The following is a 24,604-nucleotide window of genomic DNA, read 5'->3' on the forward strand; positions in this document are numbered from 1 at the left end:
GCCATTGTACACTAAACCTGTGCTTCCCATTGGCATTATGCATTGGCAGGCATAAATTGGAATTCCAGGCCTGGAAACCCATTTCATATTTCATGTAAAGTATTGTTAGCAATATTTTAAATGCCATAAGAATGTCAAAACTCAAAACAAATAAGATGATCTTCAAAATATTTATTAACCATATAAAACTAAACAATATGAACTATGATATAAACGTTCCTTGAGGTATTTTTCTTCACAGGCTGGACTGGCCGAGGTTTCTTAGACTCTTAGTTTAATGAAGTTTGGACAGAACATGCCATCTTTTCCTGGTAAATCTTCCTAGAGCATACATAGATATTTTTCCTTATTCCAGAGACCTTTGAACTGCATTGAAAATTAGGGTCATCTGCCACAAAGAAAAAAAAAGTTCAATGATGTTCAGATGAATGCTTCTCAAAGTTTTTAAAAGCTAAGTGCTGGGAAAGGGGCAGTTTCAATGATGTCTTACTCCTCCATTTTTATAAAAATCTACCTTGCTGAGCTTCTGAGAAATTTCTAACAATACAACCGGGTTTGCAGGAGACACTTCTAGATCCACTCAATCTGCAATGTCAAATCAGTTTCAGTGATGCTTTTTATAGTTATACAAATGCCTCAAAAAACTGAATGAGGCAATTTCCTCCAATTCCTAGTTCCAGGCTTTACTTAGGATTTTCACAATATCCAAAACACATCCAAAATTCTTTTTTGATCCATCCTCCTTGTTGATTGCTTTAATTGGCCTTCAAAAATTTCACACATAAAAATACCTTAGGGATGCAATCACTTATTTGATCTGTTGGCTAAAGTCAGGGAGATGCTTTGTGGAGATGAATTGGGGAGAAAGAAAACTAATGTCAGGATGCTGCTGCTTTAAGAATTAGGAGACAGCTGAAAGCAGTACCCAAATCCAGCTGTTAGCAATATTTTAAATGCCATTATTTCTTGACCTGTGGAACAGAGTGAAAACCAAAGCTTCAGAACTGGCTCTTCAAAAGACATTAGCTCCCTAGTTAAAGGGGGATGCCTTGGATTCATGGCAAGTTAAAGGTAAGGCAACAATTTCATTTTGCAGTCAACTGCAATGTATGATTCCACCTACCTGCCTGCATAGTCAATACTTAAAATTTTTCTTCCTTACTAAAGTCAGCTTTTCAAAGCAGTTTTATCAATCTTAGGTCTCTGTCTCAAACAATAACAGGCCCTTGCATTTTAGTTAGCTTTTCTGGAAAATTCTTCAATGCTTCCATATTAGCACTTGTAGCTTCCTCCTGATGTTATGCTAACAAGTTCTCATTCTATTATATAAAAACAAAAACTGTTCCGTGTACAGTCCTCCCAATGAAATCCCTATTCTCCTGTGTCTATCCACAGGGGTCCTAGTTCAGGCCCTCTTTACTCTTACCCTGAGTCAGTACAATGGCTTTGAAATCAGTCTAAATGTAATTCCCTGGATCTACTCACTGCTCTACCACCAGCATCTTCGCAAGCTATGTAATTGTCCTTTGAGCTATCACTCTACCTGCAGAATTCCCCCAACATAGCACTTAATCACATTTTATTATCATTTTATGTTTACATGGGTCTCCTCTATTTTATCCTGAGTACTGAGGGGCAAAGACTATTTCTTACAGGTCTTTGGTCTACCGGTTAGTACATAGAAGGCATTCAACCTAAGTATCCTGTGGTGAATATGAGCCCAACTCTGTCAGCTTTTAGATGGGCTTAAGAATTCCTTCTAAAAAACCAGATTTTTTTCCTACTTAATCTAATATTCTTAAACAATATGTGAAAAATTTACTGCAAATATCAACTTGAAAAACGCCTGATTTTTTTCTTTGAAGCTAGTGCACTAGAAAAATGCACCTCAATGACTTTGAGTGACCCTAATGTACACCAATTACACTTTTTATAGTTTTGTCTCCAGTGACTACTGAAATGTGTTACCTACTCCAGTCTCTGCAGCTTGTTTTCTCTCAGCAGCCCCCATCAGCTTTTTTATCTAATTTACCTGTCTGTACTAATTCCTCTCACTCCTCTAGAATGTGCTTTTTAACATGCCATAGGCTTAAAGGCTAAAGTAATTAAGGTTATTAAAAATGTTTATAGTGGGAAGATACAGACCCTAATCAACAGAAATTATGTACCCATGATCAAAAAGCACAAGGATCTTGCGAAATCCTTTTTGATTTTTTGGGGGGTTGGGGGGTGGGGAACATTCATTTTTAAGCTCTAAGGCCTTTGCTGCTTACTCTGGTTCTAATCTATATCAGAAAAAGATGTCACATAGAATTAGCACTGTTTAATCACTTAAATTTGCACTCTCGACTCTTAAAAAATCCAGCCTAGTTGAGTTACAACCTCACTTTAAAGCTCTTGTGTGACTCAGCTTAAGTTAGAAAGTTGAGTCATTATATCCACTTAATAATCTAAAGCCATTTTAAACTACATTATCTTACATTTCTAGCAGATCAAATGCATAATATGCAATGTGATGTACAAATATTAAATACTTATAGTGACAAAAAACATTTATGGTTGATGGACAAATTTTTCTCCAATTACAAAATGTAACTGATGTAGCCTAAAGCTCATCATTAAATACTGTTTCATATTCTATTGAAAAATGTGCCCTCTTTTAGTACTTTATATACATTATACTCTAAATGTTAAAATGTAGTGATACTAGAGGTAAAATGGTAGAAAACAGGCATCACAAAGATTTAGACAATTAAGGTAAGCTCAGAGTGACTTTTAATATGCCAATCAATGTTAATAAAACACAAGTCAAACAGACAAGTGCAAACATGCTGTAAACCAAAATTAATAGGAAAGCAAACAATAGACAAATTCTGTGTTTTTGTTTTTTGCAATGTCTGGTTAGCCAGTATTATTAGTCAAATGGCTTATCATTGATAAAATATATTTTGTGAAAAGCTTGGAATAGTCAGAAGTCATTCTGGCATTTCAAACAGCTATGTACACTATCACCAAGATTAGTTTATATACACAAATATTGAAGAGAAACCGGGCAAAACATTTAAAAACAGACTAACAATACAATCAAGTACAAAACTTGGGTAGAGGGAGGGAACATTTTAAAAAAGAGTCAGGGAAGGGCATTACCAGGAAAAATTACAAAACCAGTAACAATTATACTACATTAATACAGCAATCCAAAAGGGAAAAAAAAGGTGCATTACTCCAATGCACTAGCTTCAAAGTTCAAAGAAAAAAAGGCAAATAGCTGCTTGTCATCAAGAGCAGCTATATATTTCACATAATTGTTTTCCAAAAAAGCCTATTAACAACAATGATTGTTTAATGCTACAATTTTACAGCAAAGACAAAACTAGAATAGCAGCAAATTCACAAGGCAATACTTCCACAGAATTATCATTCCATGGTTCATGCAATGCCTACAAAGTGCTCCCAGTTGGATATACAAGTATAATTCACAATTTAAAAAAAAGAAACGTAAGATTGACACACAGGTACATTGAAGGCTGAGTAGTACTGAGTCTCTTAGCATTTCCCTTTTCAAAGGGAGAATATGTTTGCAATAAAGCCCTTGAGTCCCTTTTACAGGTCACTACAAGGGAAGACACCTTTTATTACAATGCAACAGCAAACTATAAGCAGCACACCACCACAGTGGTTAACCCTAGAAAGTCTGGTGTAACATCCAACAGTGACTGACGTCCTACAGAAGACAGACTAGTAACACTAGACGAAAGCCTGATATAGCACTGGTCAAAATACAGCTTTCAACTGTAATTCACAAACAAAAGTCCTAAAAGGTATTTCAGTAAAACTACTGACACCGATTGAGAAAGTAATTGCAAGCTGGATTCTAGCAGTGATTTCAACCTAGCTTCCTCTTGTCACAGTTTTTTGGGGGAGGTGGGAAATGAGTAGTTCAGTATATGGTAAGGCTGACAGAGCGGTTCATTTTCTTTCCAATAAGTCGAGATGTTCTATTACTCTGGGTGGTGGACCTAGTGGTCATCCGATCAGTGAAGAGTGCTCTTTCCTCAGCTGCAGCTTTTGCCATCTGAGCTTTCTTGAGTTCTCTAAGAACATAAAAATAGGAAACAAGACTTTTCACCTATTGTATTAATCCTAGGAAGGGATCCTAAGAGGCCAAACACAAACTATGTTATCAGCTGGGAGATCTTAGCATGCCATCATTATTCTAAAATATAACTGAGGAAAAAAAATTACAGTATGAAACTTTAGCTTGTGCTCAAACAACTTAACTTTATGAAATGATTTTATTTTGTGCTCTCAGAATTAAAACATCATATACACTTGGACCCAAATAATAAAGATGCTAGTAATGACTTTGAGTTGTAATACAAAATAATTTCAAACAGAACTCTTAATTCGTATTGTGAAAATATCTTTACATAATAGAGATGAAAGGAAACTTCTACTTCCTATTTGTCTGAACTACGATGGCTATCAAACTAGTGGCAAATAAACCTTTTGTATTTCAAGTCAGTTTTATTAGGTTAAAATCAGCAATAAAGCAAATAAATTAGAATTATCATTCCAATCAATTTTCTGAAATGTCAAAGGTCATTCAGACAAAAGAGGAGACACATCTACCAACGTAATTGATGTTAATTTAATCCTTCCATAAAAAATAAACAGAATGAAGGAAACTGTTAATTTATGGTGAGAGTTTAAGGGGGAAAGAAAAGCCTGTACAGGCTCACTTAGCTTTTGCTACAATTTAGGGATTGGGGATTATTACCACTTGCAAATACATGCTGGTCTTAAACATTTTTAAGTCCATAATTTAAAAGTTTAGGAACAATACCAAGTAATAGGTCACAAATAACTAATTAAAGGCAGAAATCCCCAAATTTTAACTGTATAACATACCAAACCACTACAGCCTTCACTGACAAAAAACCTAAATCATCGCTCATTAAAATTTAAGAATGAAAATAAGAAAGTTAAAACAAAACATTCCAAAAAACTCTCACTTACTTCTGCAAAAGTGAATTTTTGAATTTTTCAGCATTCAATTCTATCCGTAATTGTTCTGCACTTTTTCTAGAAGCAGACAGCAATACTGAATGCTTTACCAGTGCCATTGCTGAAGGTCTTCTCTCTGGATCTGGATGAATCATAACCTTAGAAAGAGAAATGAAATTAAGGTAAAGACATGCAATTTAATAAAATATAAAACCATGTCAATAAAAAGTGCTTATATACAAAAAATGCTCACTTTTAGCAACTCTGTAAACTCTTGGGAAAGCACTTGGGGAATCCGGGGTAATCTACCCTGTCTGATTTCATGCCATTGGTCTCCATTTCTGGGAAGAGGTTCAGCACCAGCAGCACATACCACCGTGAGGGCAAGGGCAAAAATATCCGCTTTTGGTAGATGGGTATAGTTCTGTAAAATTAAAAAAAAAAAATTTTTTAAGGGACTATAAAAATGGCCAAAGTAAGTGATGACAGGTGAGAAATAAGACTAGATTAAAATATCCAATGCCACATTTAACCTTTAAAACCTATTCAGAGACTAAGTTAAATTTGAGGAGCTTTTTAAAATCACAAATACATATATACTCTGGGAGGGGAGTGGTAAATACATTTCTAAAAGTAAATGCCTTCTCTTTTTCACTAGTCCATTTCAACTCTCAGAATAACTCCCATCCTAGGGCATTCATATGCATACAGGAAACATGCATACATTGACAAGTTACAAATACATGTACACATATAAAAAGAACAATGGGATCGTGCAATTTATTTGTTCTACTTTCATTCTAAACTCTTATCAAAAAAATATTTTGTCACACTTTTTTTTTGGGTCACATTTTTTCAAACAGTACTATTAACTATATGCTGTAATTTATTTAATCGTTCCTCTATTGCTAAACATTTATATTGTTCTCAATTTATTTGTATACGAACATTTCTGTAGGCAAGACTCCTAGAAATGGAAATTCTGGGTCAAAGGGTACAGGATTTTAAAACGTTGATAGATACAAACGTTGATCTCCTAAAAGGCTATGCCATTTTACAGTTCCACCAGTAGTTTATGAGAATTTCTTTTATAGCTCCATCATTGTAATACTATAAATCTTTACCTTTACTCAATTTTCCTAGATTAAATATCCCCAGCTGATGGTTTAGGCTTTCTTTATTTTACTAGTTATTAGCTTAAAATTTTAATATGTTTATATTGTTATAAAGCAAATTGCATTATTAAAGGAAAAAAACTACCTCCTGCAAAACTTCATTTGCAAGAAAACGGCTATCACCCTCTTCAACTTGTGGACTAGAGATTCTTGTTACATGTCCAAGATCACCTGTAAGTATTGGAAAAAAATAGAGTCAAGAGTTAAATAGCCTCCTACTTTATTTTAAGGCAATAATCTGGTTATCTTTCTTTCTTACCTATTTTAAACATAACTTTGTTGGATGCCCAGTCATCTTCATCTCCTTCTTCAGAGGCAGCATTTGGGATTGAGGTTCGAGATATGAAAATATTACCTGTCAAACAGTTATTTTTGTCAGCTGCACTAACAATTAATGGTGTAACCAAAATTCATAAACAAGGCCGTACATCAGAATCATCCCAAAAGCTTTCAAATGTATAGATTTTCATATGTTCTACCCCCAAACCAAATGACAGCAAGAATCTCAGGGGACAGGAAATGGGGTTGTATTTTCTAAGGGACGTATTTTCTGGACTAATACTGATCTTTGAACACTTGGAAACCACTTCATTAGACCCTTGTCATCTACACACTGATCTCTGGTTTTAACTATATAGAAACAATACAAAAAAGGCAATAATGTAGTAATCTGTCAAGCCGAAGGCAGACGCTTAATGACTGAGCCACCCAGGTGCTCCAGGATAATTTATTTTTCTGTGTTATTTATAAATTTGAAATTTTAGGGCCCCTGGGTGGCTCAGTCGTTAAGCATCTGCCTTCGGCTCGGGTCGTGATCCCAGGGTCCTGGGATCGAGCCCTGCATCGGGCTCCCTGCTCCACGGGAGGCCTGCTTCTCTCTCTCCCACTCCCCCTGCTTGTGTTCCCTCTCTCGCTGTGTCTCTCTCTGTCAAATAAATAAATAAAAATCTTTAAAAAAAAAATTGAAATTTTAAAACTTCATATGCCTTAATATTTTCAACTTTTGTACTTATAAGGGTCTACTATGTTTGTCTGACACTTAAAACAAGATATGAATGAGTACAGGCAAACCTTACTAATTCCTATTTAGGGCCATCAGCCCAAATATTATTTTTCCCCTTTTGGAAAATAAAAATTTTAGTGAGTTATTAACATACAGATAAATTCTTCACATAACTTAGAAGATTCAAGTAACTTGTGTAAAATGATTTAAATTCTCATGAATCACACATTTCCATAGACAAAAACAAAACAAAACAAAAAACTTTCATTAAATTCAACTTAGAAACACCTATCCTAAAATTCACACTTGAATTCATCAACCTGTTAGTTTTAACTTCCAATTTTTTTTTTTTTTAAAGATTTTATTTATTTATTTGAGAGAGAGAATGAGATAGAGAGAGCATGAGAGGGGGAAGGGTCAGAGGGAGAAGCAGACTCCCCGCTGAGCGGGGAGCCCGATGCGGGACTCGATCCTAGGACTCCAGGATCATGACCTGAGCCGAAGGCAGTTGCTTAACCAACTGAGCCACCCAGGCACCCTTAACTTCCAATTTATAGGAAACACAGGGGAAAAAGGAGTAAGATAAATGATGCAAGGGAGCAACCAGTCAAATCCAGAAGAAAGGACATCTTACAAGACAAAGTCCATATTAGTATTATTTTTTTAAGGTAGAGGAAGGGTAAAACCTGAAGGAAAAAAAAAAAAAGAATAGAAGTAGATGGGATGCATGGTCCTGAAAATGGATACTAGTTTGGACAAGTAAACCAAAAGAACTTGGTTACCTGGGAAAAATTTAAAAATGATCTAGCTATTACAATAGATGAAAATGTACTGAAACAAAAAGGTAGGGGCTCCTGGGTGGCTCAGTTGGTTATGCGACTGCCTTCAGCTCAGGTCATGATCCCAGAGTGCTGGGATTGAGTCCCACATTGGGCTCCCAGCTCAGCGAGGAGCCTGCTTCTCCCTTTGACCCTCTCCCCTCTCATGCTGTTTCTCTCTCTCTCTCTCAAATAAATAAATAAATAAAGTAAGTAAGTAAGTAAATAAAATCTAAAAAAAAAAAGGTAGAGTTAACTTACAAAAAGTTTTAAAATAGTGTGTACATTATGAGGTTATTTTAATAAAATGAGAGGGATGTGCACTAAGATGTTACTGCAGCATTCACTTGCACCCTTTTTTAATGCAAGATAATCATACTGCGGGGCACCTCGGTGGCTCAGTGGGTTAAGCATCTGCCTTCAGCTCAGGTCATGGTCCCAGAGTCCTGGGATCGAGTCCCACATAGGGCTCCTTGCTCAGCAGGGAGCCTGCTTCTCCCTCTGCTGCTCCCCCTGCTTGTGTTCTCTCTGACAAATAAAAATCTTAAAAATATACATTGTTTAAAAAAAAAAAAAAGTAATCATACTGCATGTGCCATTTGTTTTCTGAATAATGCAGTAACACCTTCATGGTATATAGACTAGAAATACCACATGTTACATAGCACTTACGTTTCCAAAAACGTGTTCACATATCTCATTTTATTCTAACCACCCTGTTAGCAGCACCAGCATTATTTTGTAATTATGATTCTATAACCTAGTAGAAGAGAGGGGCTTTAAACAACAGGTTCTTAGTCTCCCCATCAGAGTCCTACTTCATGACTATGTGGTTTCCATAAGATGCAGCAAATTTTTCCAACTTTTAATAAAAATGAATTGTCTCAAATATTTTGGAATAACAAGAGGTGAATGGAAATCATAAAACAATATAAACATGTGGCTCAAAGGTCTTTTAAAATTAACAATGAAAAAACAGAGTAAGATGTTCTAATGAAATCATTTATTCTCTATAACACTAAAGAACACAGGTCAGAGAATTTGTAATACTTACTAGGCTTTATATCCATATGAACCAAAGACATTGAATGAATATACCTCAAGCCCCGGCCAACTTGCAAAAGGAGATCCTTCAACTCTGCTTCTGTAAAGTAACTCATGCTTCTATAGTTTTCACTTATGGCATCAGCTAAACTTCCACCTAACAAACATGGTAAAAATTAGCAATATCCTCTTCGTGAGATCTTATTTCTTTTCCCTCCATCTTTACTGAGTGGCCACAAACTCAACAAAGAAAGTAGCATTTTGTACGACCTATTCTCTCTTTCCTGCTTGTGAAATCTAAAGTTTATTTATTCTTTCAATAAATACTATACTCACATGGGTACAAAATATAAAGTCTGGTTCAACTATATACCCCAGCATCCCACCTGGTTCTTTTTCCCCAGAATAAACCAATGTTACTGGTTTCTTATATTTTTTTTCAACTCCTTTTCATACAAATGATAACATATTTTCATTATCTTGAAGATTAGTCTTTACTAACATACAAAGACTACCTTGTTCTCTCGTGTCTCTACAGAATTCCACTGTATAACTGAATGGTGATGCATTAACCAATCTCCTAATTGATGAACATTTTAAAATAATTTCCAAGCCTTTGCTACTATATACTATAGTCTAAGGAATAACTTTGTACCTTGGTCATTTCACACACATTTAACATATCTCATAGAAACAAACTGCTGGTTTAAAGGGTTATACAGGGGCGCCTGGGTGACACTTGATTGAGAGTCTGACTCTTGGTTTCGGCTCAGCTCATGATCTTGGGGTCGTGGAATCGAGCCCTCCCTTGGGCTAGCACTCAGTGCGGGGTCTGCTTGTCCCTCTCACTCTGTTCCTCTCGGCACCCTGCCCTCATGCTCATGCACACACTCTAATAAATAAATAAAATCGTTTTTTAAAAAATAAAGAATATGTTCAGTCATAGAACAGTACTAATATGTGGCTCTAGTATGTGTGTGAAATACTATCTTATATATAGAATATATTTTTATAGCTGAGAGGGACATTTCTCTATTTATCCTTCTACAAAACAGCTTAGGGTTGGTATTCACACCATCAGTGCCAAACTTTCCTTGCCTGTGAAAATTCACATAAAAGAAGTAACAGTGTATTCGGTTTCTGATTTCAAAATGGCTAGTACTTAAACTCTGCTAGCATGTGCCTTATGTGAATCTGGGGCCATTTTACTTACATTTACACACTTACACACACACACACACACACACACAGAAGACAAATCTGGGGTCATTTTACTTACACTTACACACACACACACACACACACACACAGAGTTCCCCATAGAGAAGGCTGTACCAATTTATACTCCCATCATTAATGTATGAGAATAACTTTTCCCACACCCTCGACAGCAGTCTATAAATTTTATAGGTAAAAACCAGTTCTAGTAGTTTTAACTTATACTACTTTTGCTCTGAATGAGAATAAAACCTGCTTTTATAGGAGCAGTCAAAGCAACCAGCTCATTTGTTTATACTTTAAAAAACTTTGTAAGTTTATACTTTATAAGTTTTATTTAAAACACTGTAAGTTTATAACTTATATCTCAGGAAAAGAGGAGTTATGTAAAACAAAACAAAAATCAAAAACCAAAACAAACCACTTCTGTTTAAAGCTTAGTTAGGAATAATGAAATCAGAGCCAGAGTAATAAAATCAGGAAAGTATATTGATATATATTAGTCAGGAAAGGAAGTCCTACAATTTGAATAAGACTAGATAGCAAAATGTCCAATGTGTTTTAAAAATAAATATATATCACACATCTCAATATTTTATTTTATTTTATTTTATTTTTTTTTTTTTTTAAAGATTTTATTTATTTATTTGACAGAGAGAGACACAGCGAGAGAGGGAACACAAGCAGGGGGAGTGGGAGAGGGAGAAGCAGGCTTCCCGCGGAGCAGGGAGCCTGATGCGGGGCTCGATCCCAGGACCCTGAGATCATGACCTGAGCCGAAGGCAGACGCTTAACGACTGAGCCACCCAGGCGCCCCGCACACATCTCAATATTTTAGACTTAAGTATGTTCTCCATACTTATACAAATCTTGAACTGCAGGAAAAAGAGGGCTCTAGAAGGGAGGTCAATAAACGGGCTTGAAGGCCTAGTCCAAGTTTAATAAGCATTTTAGTGGATCTACCAACTATAGCTAGGCCAGTTCCTTCTATTTCACTGCTGAAAGGCAAACAGAAGTGAGAAGAGCAAGACACTCATCTGATATTTCATGTTCTCTTCCCCTATCCATCAACACTTTCCCACACTTGTTTACCAGGGGTAAAAATTTCAATCTATCACCAAACCAAGACAAAAGGCTTAAAATGCAAATGACTGGTTTGAGATAATAAGGAAACTTAGTCACGATAAAGGACGTCAGTTAATCACCATGTATAAATGAAATAATAGAATCATTTCCCTGTGAAACTGTGGAAAAGGATGTGAAGATCTGGCCTATTATTAGGACATTCAAAGCTTCATCTGGAGAGAAGAATGGTGGAAAAGGAAATAGAAGAGCTCACGAATGTATCTAGATAGCCTCATTTCATCTAACAGAACAGACAACTATTCTAAGAGGCAACCCTGTTTCACACAGGTCTATTTATTCTTTAAAGATCTGTATATTCTTGGGGCGCCTGGGTGGCTCAGTCGTTAAGCGTCTGCCTTTGGCTCACGTCATGGTCCCAGGGTCCTGGGATTGAGCCCTGCATCGGGCTCCCTGCTCAGCGGGAAGCCTGCTTCTCCTTCTCCCACTCCCCCTGCTTGTGTTCCCTCTCTCGCTGTCTCTCTGTCAAATAAATAAATAAAATCTTCAAACAAAAAAAAATCTGTATATTCTTTAAGTGTTTTATACTGTTCCAAAATAATAAACTGTTTCAAAATATTATTTTATAATCTAACTGTATTATAAGACAGGGTTTTGTTTTGTTTTTTAGGACAAGGTCTTTATAATGAGAAGGTAGCAAGTCAACTCACTCCTCCCTATCCCCCCAGGCCCAAAGTTTTCTCAAAATCATCTGAATTATACAACCACATATTTATTTGGTTGATCGTTACAAATGTGTGATCCCTAAAGTGCTACTGAAATACTTGTTAAGAGGACCAACCACATCAACAAGGTGAAAGGGAGAAAGAAACTGGAAGATGGCATCTAGCAAACATCGAGTGGAAAAGACATGGTCAAACTGTCCTATATTGGGGTGCCTGGGTGGCTCAGTCGTTGGACGTCTGCCTTTGGCTCAGGTCATGGTCCCAGGGTCCTGGGATCGAGCCCTGCATCAGGCTCCCTGCTCCGCGGGAAGCCTGCTTCTCCCTCTCCCACTCCCCTGGCTAGTGTTCCCTCTCTTGCTATCTCTCTCTGTGTCAAATAAATAAATAAAATCTAAAAAAAAAAAAAAAAAAAAAATTGTCCTATATTAAGTGCAGTAACTGAAAAATGAAGGTTAAGAAACAGAAGAAACAGATTAGTCCACAAGGTCACGAGAGATAGCTACATAAATATTCTGATATGAATAGAAACATTTCAAGAGACGTGTGAAACAAATTAGCAGCAATGCTGTATACTGAGCACTTAGTTCTTTCAAGTATAGAGATTAATATAATGACAACTCAAAAAAAAGTAGGTGTGAGAAATGGATCTTTTACTTCTTTTTTGTTCAATGTTTTTAAATACTGAAAACCTGAACCCACTACCTACACCACTTATTTATTCACAAGCTATGAGAAGGCTGGTCTTGTTGAAAGAAAAAATGAGAATAAAAAAAAATAACAGACAAATCCTTGCTATTACCTCCCAACTGCTCACTAAATTCTAAATTCTCTAATATTCACAGAAGATATACAGAAATGGAAACCCAGCATATATAAAGATTTACCTATTTAAGAACAGGCATTTATAAGAATCAGAATTGAGACCAGGGTTTTGATAAAGGTTTAATGAAGAAGGGGGGAACCAAGTTGGTCCTTGAGGGACTTTTTGAAATTGAAAGCTCTCCAGAGGTCCAAAGTTGAACCTCTACACATGCTTGTTTTGTTGGTTTTGGGGAGAAATGAGGGAGAGAGGCACAGCTAGAGAACTAAAAGCATAACTTAATAGAAAAGTATGAGTGGATTCCAGTGGTAAACTAGGTTGGAAAAATGGGAATGGGGGCAAGATTATAGAATACTTTGAACAAACGGCTGAAGTTAGAACAATGGAGAGTCACTGTCACTTTATGAGTAACCAGTATCAGTTTTAACAGCATAAAAAGTGAAATATAAAGGGAAGGCTAGATGCATTGAACCTACATTATGAACTACCATACCCCACATACACTATGCTGCGTGCTAGGGATACCAAAATATATATATGGCAAGACCACTGTCCTCGCATGATTAGTTTGACTAACAGGCACACTACCATGCACAATTCTACTACTGAAGTAAAAGGAACAAGGTTTTCAATCTTTACTTAATATCCAGGTAAGCAATGAACTTAAAACTCATGTTAAGCTTCTTGAATTTAGAAGAGATATACTCTCTTTCTATTTATATAAAAGAGACATAGAATTACAGCAGGATTTCAGATAAAAATTATTTCCTCAGTCTTCATTTTTTTGAGCTCACAAGTTTGTAAGAGAACCAACATATTACTCACCATTACAATATTCATTCTGTATAAGCATATGATCATCTTCTGCCCATGCAGAGAAATATCGAACTACATGAGAATGCTGTCCAAGCACTGCATGAGCATATACTTCCCTCAAAGCGTTCTGCCTAGGAGAGATTTGAGATTGACAGAATGATAAATCATTTTTATCCAAGCCTAACTTGAACTAATTTATCTGAAACTTCATAAGAGAAACTTGACTTCTGTTATCTATCATTATGCTGAAGGATAACTTGCTTAAGAAAGAGGGAGTTAAGACTCTGTACCAGATTTTCCTAAAGGCTTCCATTAAAGAAGAATGTTAGTTACAAAGAAGGAACCTTGCTGGCCCTAGGACTCGGGAAAAATGAAACTCCATTTTACTGAATGGAGTGAATTCATGGATGCTACCAAAAAAAGAAATTTAAGTTACGTTCCAAAATCAGACTACTCATAACTTTACCAAATCCAGTAAGAAATTAATGGCACAAAATGAAAAGGATCTGATTAAATTATTATAGCTTCTCAAAAGTGAGAGAATTTCAGTGCTTGATTATGTAAAACCTTAATGCTTGCAACACCATAGGGAATAAAAGAGCAAAAGATAAAATTTTTAATACATACTCATCGACAGAGCCAGCCAATGGCTTTTTTGATCGCTTAATGGCATAAATGCATCCATCCAGCCTCTTCACACACTTAAACACAGAACCAAATTCTCCAGAGCCAATTTTCTCTAGCTCATGAAATTCTGTTGTATACCGTGACTTCATATTGCTTTCAGTAATTGTAATTCTCTGTAATAAAAAAGTGTATCCATATACATAATACAAAGATATGAAAATGATTTTTTGCTATGATGCTAGCACTATGTGTGAAATTTAAAAATCATTATATCTTATGTTTTAATGGATATTTAACATGTATATATGGTAACTTGTTAAGAAGTAGAAAATGAAATTTCAGAAACAATAAAATGAAAAGCTATTTACTTTAGCAGGTCTTGTTTCATCTTCGAACTCATAATCACTGGCTTCCATGTCTTCACCACAAGAACTGAAAAATATTATGTATTTTTCCATCAACAGATCTGACAGACACATCAACTAGAGATCCAAAACTTTATCTGATAGGTGTACAGTGAAATTGCATTTTAATGAATAAAAACAGACAAGAAAGGGCGCCTGGGTGGCTCAGTTAAACATCTGCCTTCAGCTTGGGTCATGATCCCAAGGTCCTGGGATTCAGTCCCGTGTCCAGCTCCCTGCTCAGTGGGGAGGGAGTCTGATTCTCCTTCTGCCCCTCTCCCCGCTTGTGCTTGTGTGATCTCTCTCGTGCCACACAAAAATAAACAAAATCTTAAAAAAAAAACAGGTAAGAAAGCACTTAATTATATAATCACGAGATATAGCTCAGCTGATGAAAATGCTGTCCCTGCTGAAATATGCTTATTAACTACAAGCCAACACCACCACACATACCAAAATTAAAGTCTTTCTAAATCAACTCTCTCTGCCTGCCTCATTTTTGACACCAGCAGATTTCCTACAAGCTATCTAGGCTTTTTATTCCTTCCTTTTTCACACCACTACTTTTCTACAGCTGATTACTTTCCACCTACCTCTCCTGGGAAGTGGGTGCTAGCAACAGAAAAATTTCAGAGCATAAACTTCCATGTCATTCAGATGAAATTAAATTTTGATAAGTACCACAAACCAATCTTGAGTGGCTGGGGACCAAACTGTGGAGTACTAAATAACTTACTCATTCCAATGTGTTCGCTTTCTTCTACGACATTGTCCTGAGGAATGAAGTAACACAGAATCTGGGGTAAAAGGATTAATATTCACTTGAGGAGTCTGTCGCATGTCAAATTCCCTTTTTCCTGATTTTTCTGTATCCATGAATAGAGAACCACCTCGGAGTTTAACAGAGCTGGAATCAATTCCTCGAGCTTTGGAGAGCAAACTCTAGGACAGGAAAAATAAAATTTTTAGTATCCAAGTCCTATAGACAGCCTTATCAACCCAATCTTCAACAAGCCTTTCACAGGTCTGATAGTGTAGATCAAAGCAACACACAAGCCTCTGTCACATCTCCAGCAAAACAGCGGTTAACTATAGCAGTCTGAAAAGTGGATACCAACCACCTTTTCTGAAAAAGCCACATAAAATAGGTCTCTGACCCTAAAAAGAGTAGGAATGCAGACTAAAATTAAGTTTATTCTGGAGTCCAGAAGTTAACAAAACCTTTCATTCCATCTAAAAATAGAAAGCAGTCAGGGAGCCCCATAAAAGCTCCCTTCCCCCCATCCAAATAGGGCTTTGAAAACCACCTCCGGCGGACTCCTCCCCTCACTTCCAGAGGGATCATGCCTTGGGCAAGTCCCTAATAAACAGTAACGCTCAAAAAACACTTCTTCGTGAGGTTTACGACCAATGGCACTGAAAGGGACTCAAAAAGGTGCATTTTCCGTATTAGTTTTATAAACGCGATACTTGTCTCAATTTCGTGACGGGTCTGTTTTTAAAATCTGTGGCTACATCTAACGTTCCAGAAGTAGTAATCTGCGTACTCACTTGCTACTCAACAAACAGGTGCTGAACACCTCCTTCATTGTGATATGTTATCAGCAATATGAAAGCACAAGGGTCCAAGAAACCCCACCAATGCTGGCTTTTAACAGTTGGATGTCCCTAATCGTTACACTTAGGCTGACCACACATGGGCACTGCAAACCCAAGGGTGTAAACAAACGCTTACCCAATAAATAGCATGTACGGACAGTAGCTTAAATGCTACTCTGAGTTAAGGAGTGTTTAAGACTGGAAACGCTTGGAAGGCCAGCCTTTTCTCCCAAGTCGAAGCGCAGTCCCCCTCCATACCTCAAACTTAACCCCTTAAGGCCATATGACACGAAACGATAAGCGCATGAAATTTTTTTTTTTAACCGAACTCCTGCGTGCGCCGCCCAAATTACAGGGCCCATCACTGCGTTTAAAAGGCACCATATGGCTGCGGGGCTCAGGAGTGTCAGGTGGCCGGGCCAGCCCACTCCAAGCATCCTTCCAAACCATGTTATCAGTGCCACACTCCGGGCTGACACGGTCGGGAAGTCCCCGACTCGACGGGCGTGAAATCACCAGCCACCTGGACGGCGCCGATCAGCCCCTCTGAAAGATGAAGAAGTTCCAGAAGAGGCCCATTGTTCAGTTACATAATCTTAACGGACAACTTCTGGGCAGGGCCAAAAAGAGGGGCTGCCAACTTTTTGTTGCGGCTCCGGGGAACGAGTGGGGGTGCGGCCGGGCGGTTATGTAACCGAACCCGGGCAGCGCCGCGCTCGGCTCCCGGCGCCGCGGCCTTTTTAAAAGGCTGGGCGGGCGCGGGCTCGGGGCGCCCGGGCCCCGCGTCCTCTCACCTTGGGCGTGTGCGGCGTGTCGAAGAGCCGCAGCTTGCGGAAGGTCTTGTGCGGCGGGGTGCCGGGGTGGTCCGGCAGCGGCGAGCAGGGGCCCTCGCTAGCCCGGCGCGCCCCGCAGCGGCGCGGGGACGCGTCCCCCGCGCCGCCGCAGCGCACCGGCGAGAACGAGCTGCCCAGGAAGTAGGCGGCTGCCGGCGACTTCACCGGCGACGAGGAGCCGAAACCCTCCTCCTCCCACGAGTCGCCCTCGGCCCCGCCGCCCTGCACGTCGGCGCTGGGACAGGCGCCCCGCAGCAACATGTCCTCCTCCAGCTCCCCGGGGCTGCCGGGGGCCGGGCCGGGCGAGCGGCGGCGCTCGGGCCCGGGCTCTGTGGGGCTACGCGCAGGCGGCAGCGGCGAGTCGGGCTCTTGAAAGGCCGAGTCCTCTCCCGTGCTGTGGCCGCTGCCCTCCTCCTCTTCCTCCTCCTCCTCCTCCTCACAGTCGCTGCAGGGCGAGAAGATCAGCTTCTGCCTCAAAGTGCAGGAAGCCCCAGGACGGCGGGGCGGCGGCGGCTGCTGCCGGCTCAGGAAGCTCATCGCGCCCCTGGGGCCGGGGCCGAGGCCGAGGACCGGAGAGCCGGAGCCCGCGGAGTCCAGGACGCGGACGGCCCAGGGGGCGGGTCCGCCACGTGCGACTGGGCGCGCCTGGTCGCCGCGGCGGCGGACCTGCGCGGTGGCGGGCTGCGGCTCTGGAGCGCTCGGAGCTGCGGGCGGCGGTGGTGGCGGCGGCGGTGGCGGCGTGGACTGTCCAGCAGAGGCGGGGCGGCCTAGGCACCGAGGCTGGGGTCTCCGCAGGTCCACCGCAGGTTCGGGCTCCGCGGCTTCCCGCGACCGTTAACCACGTGAGTGCCCAACCCACCAATCCCCGCCCAGCCCCGGGTTTGAAAAAAAAGGAGGGCGCGACGTAGCCCGCGGGGGAGGGATCAACTACGCGATTTTGGCGCGAACCCGCTGGCTCCGCCCCCCACCCCCCCGCCCTCCGCAGCCAGGCTTGGGCGGGCGCGGCGCCGCGGGCCTATGAGGGAGCCGGACTTCTGGGAGTCGAGCCGGGCGCCGCCCGGTCGGGGCCGGGCGGGAGAGCCGAGGCGGCCTTCTGGGAGGGGCGGGGGGGGGAGGGGCGAGGGGGGCCGGGCTCGGCTGGGCCCAGCCGAACGCCAGCCTGGAGGCGACTCGCTCGCGGTCCCTCAGGCGCTCTGGGGTCTGAGGTGGGGGCTGGGGAACACTTCTGGTCCCCTCCGGGTCGGAGCGAGCGGGGAACCACCGTGGCCCTCGGGCTCAGCCCCGGGAGTGCGGCCTCCGGTCCCGCGTCCCTTTGGTGCGGGCCCCTGGGGCGTTGTGGGCGTGGCTGTGGGCAGTCACGTTCTCCCGTAGAGGTTTGAGCCGGAAATGGTGACTCGGGCCTCAGGAGCTTTGCGATCTGAGCCGGTTGCTTAGGGTGGATACCGAATCAGCAAGGCCAACACACGAGAGCTCGCGGCGGGGACACCGGCCTTGGGGAAGGCCTCTGGAGTCTCAGTTTCCCCCCAGGGTGGCTGTTAGGGTCGGGTGTGCCCCCTGCGAGGTGAGCTTCGCCTAGGCCGTGGCGAAGGCCCCCTTTGCAGTCCCCTCCCCCCCCCAACTTGTCCAGAGTAAACAGCAGCAGCACCACAATCGGCCCCAGCACGAAACCCAAGTGCCCACCACGCAGCCACGGTGTTTATATTTGTTTGCCAGCACGTGGGCAAGCGTTGGCAAAAGAGATTGGCATACCTCACTGCAAACTTTAAACGCAAGTTGAGAAAAAAATTCCTCCAGTACTCCGTCAAATAGCGATTTTATCTGCCCTTTATCGTCGCACAGACAAGTTTCTTGTAATTTTTCAGTTGTAAATAACCCCGTGATGAATATTCTAACTTCTCGTGTTTTTTCCCTGTGTTGTTTGAGGGTTTGGGGTGTTTTTTTTTAAAGAGATTCCTAGAAGTGAGAATTACTGGGTCAAAGAATATAAACTGCCAAACTGACCTCCAGAAAAAAAACAATTTACATTCTCATTAGCATTGGGTTAGAGTACACTGCTCATGAATTCTGGACGTAAGTGGATATTTAATGTTTGTTAATGTAATTTTGTTGTTTTGATACATATCGCCGGACAGTTTTCATGTGCCAGTGGCCACTTATATTTTCCTATTGTATTTTTCTTATTGTAGCACTTTATGAATATTAACACTTTGCCATATATGTTGTTCTAACACTTTTCAAAGGCTAAACTCAAGCTGGATTTTTAATAATGGAACCACATTTTAACACTTACCACATGGGAAATTCCGTGAGATCATATAACTGAAGATGCAGTGAAGGGTAAACAGCTGTCTTCTCCAGACATTTGCTGATATATGTGTCTTTCTTGCATGTTAATCCAAATCCAATGTTAAGCTCTTGCAAGACAGGAACTCTATCTACCCTTTTGTATGTTTCAAGGAGAGGCATTCTCTGGTCCCTGGGGCCAAAGCCAAGGAATGGTTTTTAGCGCTCTCCCTCCAACACCACCTCTCCACTCCTGATGGCAAATATAATTCTTTGATATGCATAGTTGGCCACATTGAGTTGATTTTCTCAATTTCATGTGAGTGTAAATAAAAATAACTTGAGAAAAGGACTTATTATTGATCTTTAACATGAGTTGTATGTAAAAATAGTGTGTTTCCTAAGTAAACTTTAAGGTCCTGTAGATAACCTCTCCCCAACCAGAATGTTGTTCCTAAGCCCCTCCTATATAGGAATTCTGTATCCTCTGTTGCCATCCATGCAAGCTCACATCCTCTCCCCCTTCACTCTTTCATAATACCCTGCTTTATTCCCCTAACAGGCTTATATCTACCTCAAAGTATGTTGATTGTTTGTTTACTACTATCCCCTTCTAGAAAATGAGTTCCCTGAGTGTAGGGACCTTTTCTATTTCGTTTATTGCAGTGTTCTAACGTGGCTTAGGCCCTCAATATCTTCTGAATGATAATAGAGCTCTTATTTAAATATTTGTTGATTGGTTTATTTTTTTCTCTCAGTATAAATTCACATGGTACAGAAGCCTCCTAGCCACCCCTGTATATCTGTTCTTGGAGGTAAACAGTCTTTTAACGGTTTTTTTTTTTTTTTTCAACTCTTAACTATGCCACCTGTCTGCTTCCCTGAACTGGGAGGTCCTTGAAGTAGGCTAGGCTGGAGCAGAAGGGCCTGGCTTCTGAACGGGAAGGGAAGAGTTCTTGGTACACAGCCCCAGTACTTTGAATTCTTGGCACCCAGGTCCACCCACAGAATGGGAGAGGTAAATTTCCACTGAATGTATAGAATGACTGGAGGAAAGAAGGAATTTCTTTATTTTTTATTTTTTTTTAAAGATTGTATTTATTTACCTGACAGGGAGAGACACAGCGAGAGAGGAAACACAAGCAGGGGGAGCGGGAGAGGGAGAAGCAGGCTTCCCGCGGAGCAGGGAGCCCGATGCGGGGCTCGATCCCAGGACTCCGGGACCATGACCTGAGCCGAAGGCAGACGCCCAACGACTGAGCCACCCAGGTGCCCCAGGAATTTCTTTAAAAGTTGGAAACAAGACTTAGTGGGAGAACCATTTCTTCTGTAAAGCCTTTCCTTAACTTTCTCCACTTCTAGGTAAAAGAGACACTCTGTGCACCAGGTTTTCCACCACACCTGTAATGGACTATGTAAACACTCTTTGTTTACTTGTCTGGCTTCCTTTCCACCCAGGGCTGAGATCAAGTTTTATTTGTCTTTAGAGCTCCAGCAACCAGCAGTGTGCCTTGGCCCCTGAGAAGGTACTTAAATAAATGTTTCTGGAATAAAAATCTCCGTGTTCTTTAAAGAAGAGGTACCAAAATGAGTAAGAAACCCAGGCCCTACCTCCTCCAGCTGACAACATGGCACAGTGTGATGGTTTAACTGCAGCAGTGTCCTAACTGAAATTCTAAATGATTGTTCTGATTTTTTAAATTTCATGCTCCTCCAAGTACAGGACTCACTGTACTGGAGGGGTGGGGTTACGCCCACCTGCCCCAGGGCATATCTAATTCAAATTTCCTGTTCTTTCTCTACCCAGTGTTGTTCCTAACTGTAATGTTGCTGGGCAACTTCTGCAGAATCCACAAGTTTGTGGTAATGTTGTAATAACTGAGTAAAAATCTTGCCTCTAGGTGTTGGGAGAACAAACTTAACCAGTTTATCCCTTTAGACCGATGACTTAGCAAGTATAAGGCTTTAATACCACTATTGTTGGCTCATTCACCTTCCTTAGCAGCAAAATAAGATGCCTGCACTGAAGATTTATAATTGAGATTCCTAAATCACCCTCTCAAATACTTTTAATACATACAAGCACATAAATACATATGCATATTCTTATTAACATAAGCCTGTACTTTTGAATCAAAGATACTTCAGAACTAGTAACTAATTTGTCACAGTCTGGAGGAGTGTTTCATAAGAATAGCTAGGCTTTATCCAAAGCTGAATCTTTTCTAGTGTATGCTTTTGATTCTGGAGAAGTAATAACTCTCTCTAAACAAGAGCCTGCTCTGATAGATTTCTAATTTTTTTAAAGATTGTATTTATTTATTCTAGAGAGAAAGAGGGAGTATGTGGGAGCTGGGAGAAGGGGCACATGGGGGGAGAGAGAATCTCAAGTAGGCTCCGAGTGCTGAGCGTGGATCCCGACCTGGGGCTCGATCTCGCAACCCTGAGATCATGACCTGAGCCAAAACCAAGAATCAGAGACTCAACTAACTGAGCCATCCAGGGATCCCTAGATTTCTAATTTTTTTTTTTTTAAAGAAGCCAGGGGCTACCGGGTGGCTCAGTTGGTTAGGTGTCTGCCTTCGGCTCAGGTCATGATCTCAGGGTCCTGAGATGGAGCCCTGTGTTGGGCTCCCTGCTCAGTGGGAAGCCTGCTTCTCCCTCTCCCACTGCCCCCAACTCGTGCTCTCTCTCTCTCACTCTCTCTGTCTCAAATAAATAAAAAATAAAATCTTAAATGTGAGACTAATGTTGTCCCTTACAAATAGTGCTCAATAAATGTTATGTGTTGCTTTTAATTATAGCAATGTTGTTTTGAGAATAATCCATACTTGTCAATGGCTTTATAGTCAGTAAATGCAACATGTAACTCCTGATGTCCCCAAAATAAGTTTGCTTAATATGGATAGACAGTTGAGATTGTGTACAACCGGTGAGGATAATCAAATCAGGACAGAAATAGTACAGTTGACCCTTGAACAACATGGGGGTGAGAGGTGCTGACCCTCGCAGTCAAGAATCAGGTAACTTTTGACTCCCCCAAAACTTAATACTAATAACCTACTGTTGACTAGAAGCCTTATTGATAACATAAACAATTAACTCATATTTTGTATGCTATGTGTATTGTATATCATCTTCTTACAATAAAGTAAGCTGGAGTAAAGAAAATGTTATAAGAAAAGTGTAAGGGAGGGACGCCTGGGTGGCTCAATTGGTTGAGCGTCAGACTCCTGATTTCGGGCTCAGGTCATAATCTCGTGGTAATCCGAGGGATCTAGCCCTGTGTTGGGCTCTGCCCTGGGCTCTTTGCTGGGCATGGAGTCTACTTGTCCCTCTACATCTGCTCCTCCCCCCACTTGTGCTCTCTCTCTATCTCTAAAATAAATAAATCTTTAAAAAAAAAAAAGAAAATTGTAGGGGCGCCTGGGTGGCTTAGTCGGTGAAGTGTCTGCCTTCAGCTCAGATCATGATCCCAGGGTCCTGGAATCGAGCCCCGCATCGGGCTCCCTGCTCTTCGGGGAGCCTGCTTCTCCCTCTCCCTCTGCCTGCCACTCCCCGCTGCTTGTGTTCTTTCTGTCAAATAAATAAATAAAACCTTTAAAAAAAGAGAGAGAAAAATTATAAGGGAAAATACATTTCCAGTAGTGTCCTATATTAATAGAAAAAATCCATGTATTAGTGGACCTGCCCAATTCAAACCCATGTGGTTCAAGGGTCAACTGTATTGATATAATAAAAACTTGAGAAGTATAGTTCAGGAAAAGTGGCCAGTTGAAAGCTTGTATTTTAATTAAATAAACATTATTTCTTGTCATGCCTAATTAATCTTTAAAGACTACTAACATACTATTTCTATTTATCCTTTTAACGTTTATATCAGGTAGATCAAGGGCACATATCATTATACCCTTTAGGTACGGATTATATCAATTATATGGGCTGCATACAAAAAGTCTGAGGACCTAAGATTCTCATTCAGTTTTTGCTTAGGGTCTTCAGCTACGAGAGACCATGCTGGGGTACTCAAAAGTTGTATCTGCACATATACAAAATCTTGGCTGTAACCAGCCCTATTTGTGAAGGAAGCCTTCAGTCCTGCTACCAGTTATCTTAGCCCTTACCCAGGCCTCAGAATCTTGAAAGACTTGATAGTCCACGGCAATCAGCCAGGCCTGTGGCAATGATACTAACTTCAAGACTTTTCCCAAGAGAAAATACTGACCACTGACCATATCATTCCTAGATGAGAAAGGAGTTCTCAGTTAACATATTTAAAACTATAGCTCTGTAAAGCAGTTAGCCAAAACATCACGCTTCCTCTTTGATATTTTAAAAATCCTTTCTACTGTGATGGAACCGAGTAGTCCCATTTTCTCCAATAATACTTTTTTTCCCTTTACAGAAGTACAAAGGGCTGTTTTTCCCCTACATTCTCAGTGAGTTTCAATAACTGAAAAGGTCACTTCACAGAAATTTTATAAACAGGAGGAATCATGGGTACACAACAGAATGCTGGTGCTCAATACACATTTGAGTAATTGATTAATTGCCTCTCCTCTTGGGTTAGTGACATACTCAGGAAATGACCTGGATGACCACAAGGACTGCTGTTGTTTGCTGACCACACTGTGATTATTTAAGCCAGCTTTGTTCTTATTACTGCAGCACAAAAGATGTGATGACTCTTCTTCAGTGAGTCAAGGGGTTCAGTCCCATTAGGAGAGGGAAAGGAGATAAGGCAGACATCCCATGCTGCTCTTTTGTGTAGCAACAGGAGTGTGTTTGGGTATTGCTGTTTTGATGACTCAGTAGTGAGTCAGTTTTAAAGTTCTGTAAAAGGCCTTGTTCAGCTCAGACAGGATTAAGATGAGCTCATTTGGTAGCTCATTGGGTGACAACTGGGTGGTATGTGATCCAATCAGCTGATGGGTGGTGTAAATATGTACGTGGAAAAAACATATTAGCAAGGATGAAACTAGTTCCTGAATGCAAAAATCAACTGTCCTTGGCATCTATTGAGTGCCTACTGTGTTCAAGCACCATCCATGTCCTACCCATTCCCCATTACCTTTATAAATGTTAGAATATGAGAAGTGTGTTAAGTGCTACAAAGATCTGGGATGCCTGAAGGAGCTGGGAAAGATAG

At 40.7% G+C, this 24,604-nt stretch overlaps 1 protein-coding gene and 1 long non-coding RNA gene across 5 annotated transcripts; one reads left to right on the forward strand and one right to left on the reverse strand.

The window, feature by feature from the left end:
• Positions 1–2,758: 2,758 nt before the first annotated feature.
• WEE1 (WEE1 G2 checkpoint kinase) lies at positions 2,759–17,738 on the reverse strand. Its single transcript, XM_036068758.2, has 11 exons — positions 17,134–17,738; positions 15,477–15,682; positions 14,705–14,768; positions 14,337–14,509; positions 13,719–13,840; positions 9,058–9,204; positions 6,442–6,537; positions 6,268–6,353; positions 5,261–5,431; positions 5,020–5,165; positions 2,759–4,094 (listed from the first exon to the last, which is right to left on the reverse strand). The coding sequence occupies exons 1-11, from the start codon at positions 17,707–17,709 to the stop codon at positions 3,941–3,943; spliced, it is 1,941 nt and encodes a 646-aa protein (XP_035924651.1). The 5' UTR covers positions 17,710–17,738; the 3' UTR covers positions 2,759–3,940.
• A 145-nt stretch (positions 17,739–17,883) lies between these two features.
• LOC144379442 (uncharacterized) lies at positions 17,884–21,011 on the forward strand. 4 transcript variants are annotated; one of them, XR_013442438.1, is made up of 3 exons: positions 17,884–18,014; positions 20,349–20,473; positions 20,569–21,011. It is a non-coding gene; the product is annotated as an uncharacterized LOC144379442 (long non-coding RNA). The 4 variants fall into 4 exon arrangements; XR_013442439.1 differs by lacking the exon at positions 17,884–18,014 and adding an exon at positions 18,325–18,733; XR_013442440.1 differs by lacking the exon at positions 20,349–20,473 and having other exon boundaries at positions 17,909–18,014.
• Positions 21,012–24,604: the final 3,593 nt, after the last annotated feature.

Source organism: Halichoerus grypus, chromosome 11 (assembly GCF_964656455.1).
Source record: "Halichoerus grypus chromosome 11, mHalGry1.hap1.1, whole genome shotgun sequence".
Taxonomy (NCBI): domain Eukaryota; kingdom Metazoa; phylum Chordata; class Mammalia; order Carnivora; family Phocidae; genus Halichoerus; species Halichoerus grypus.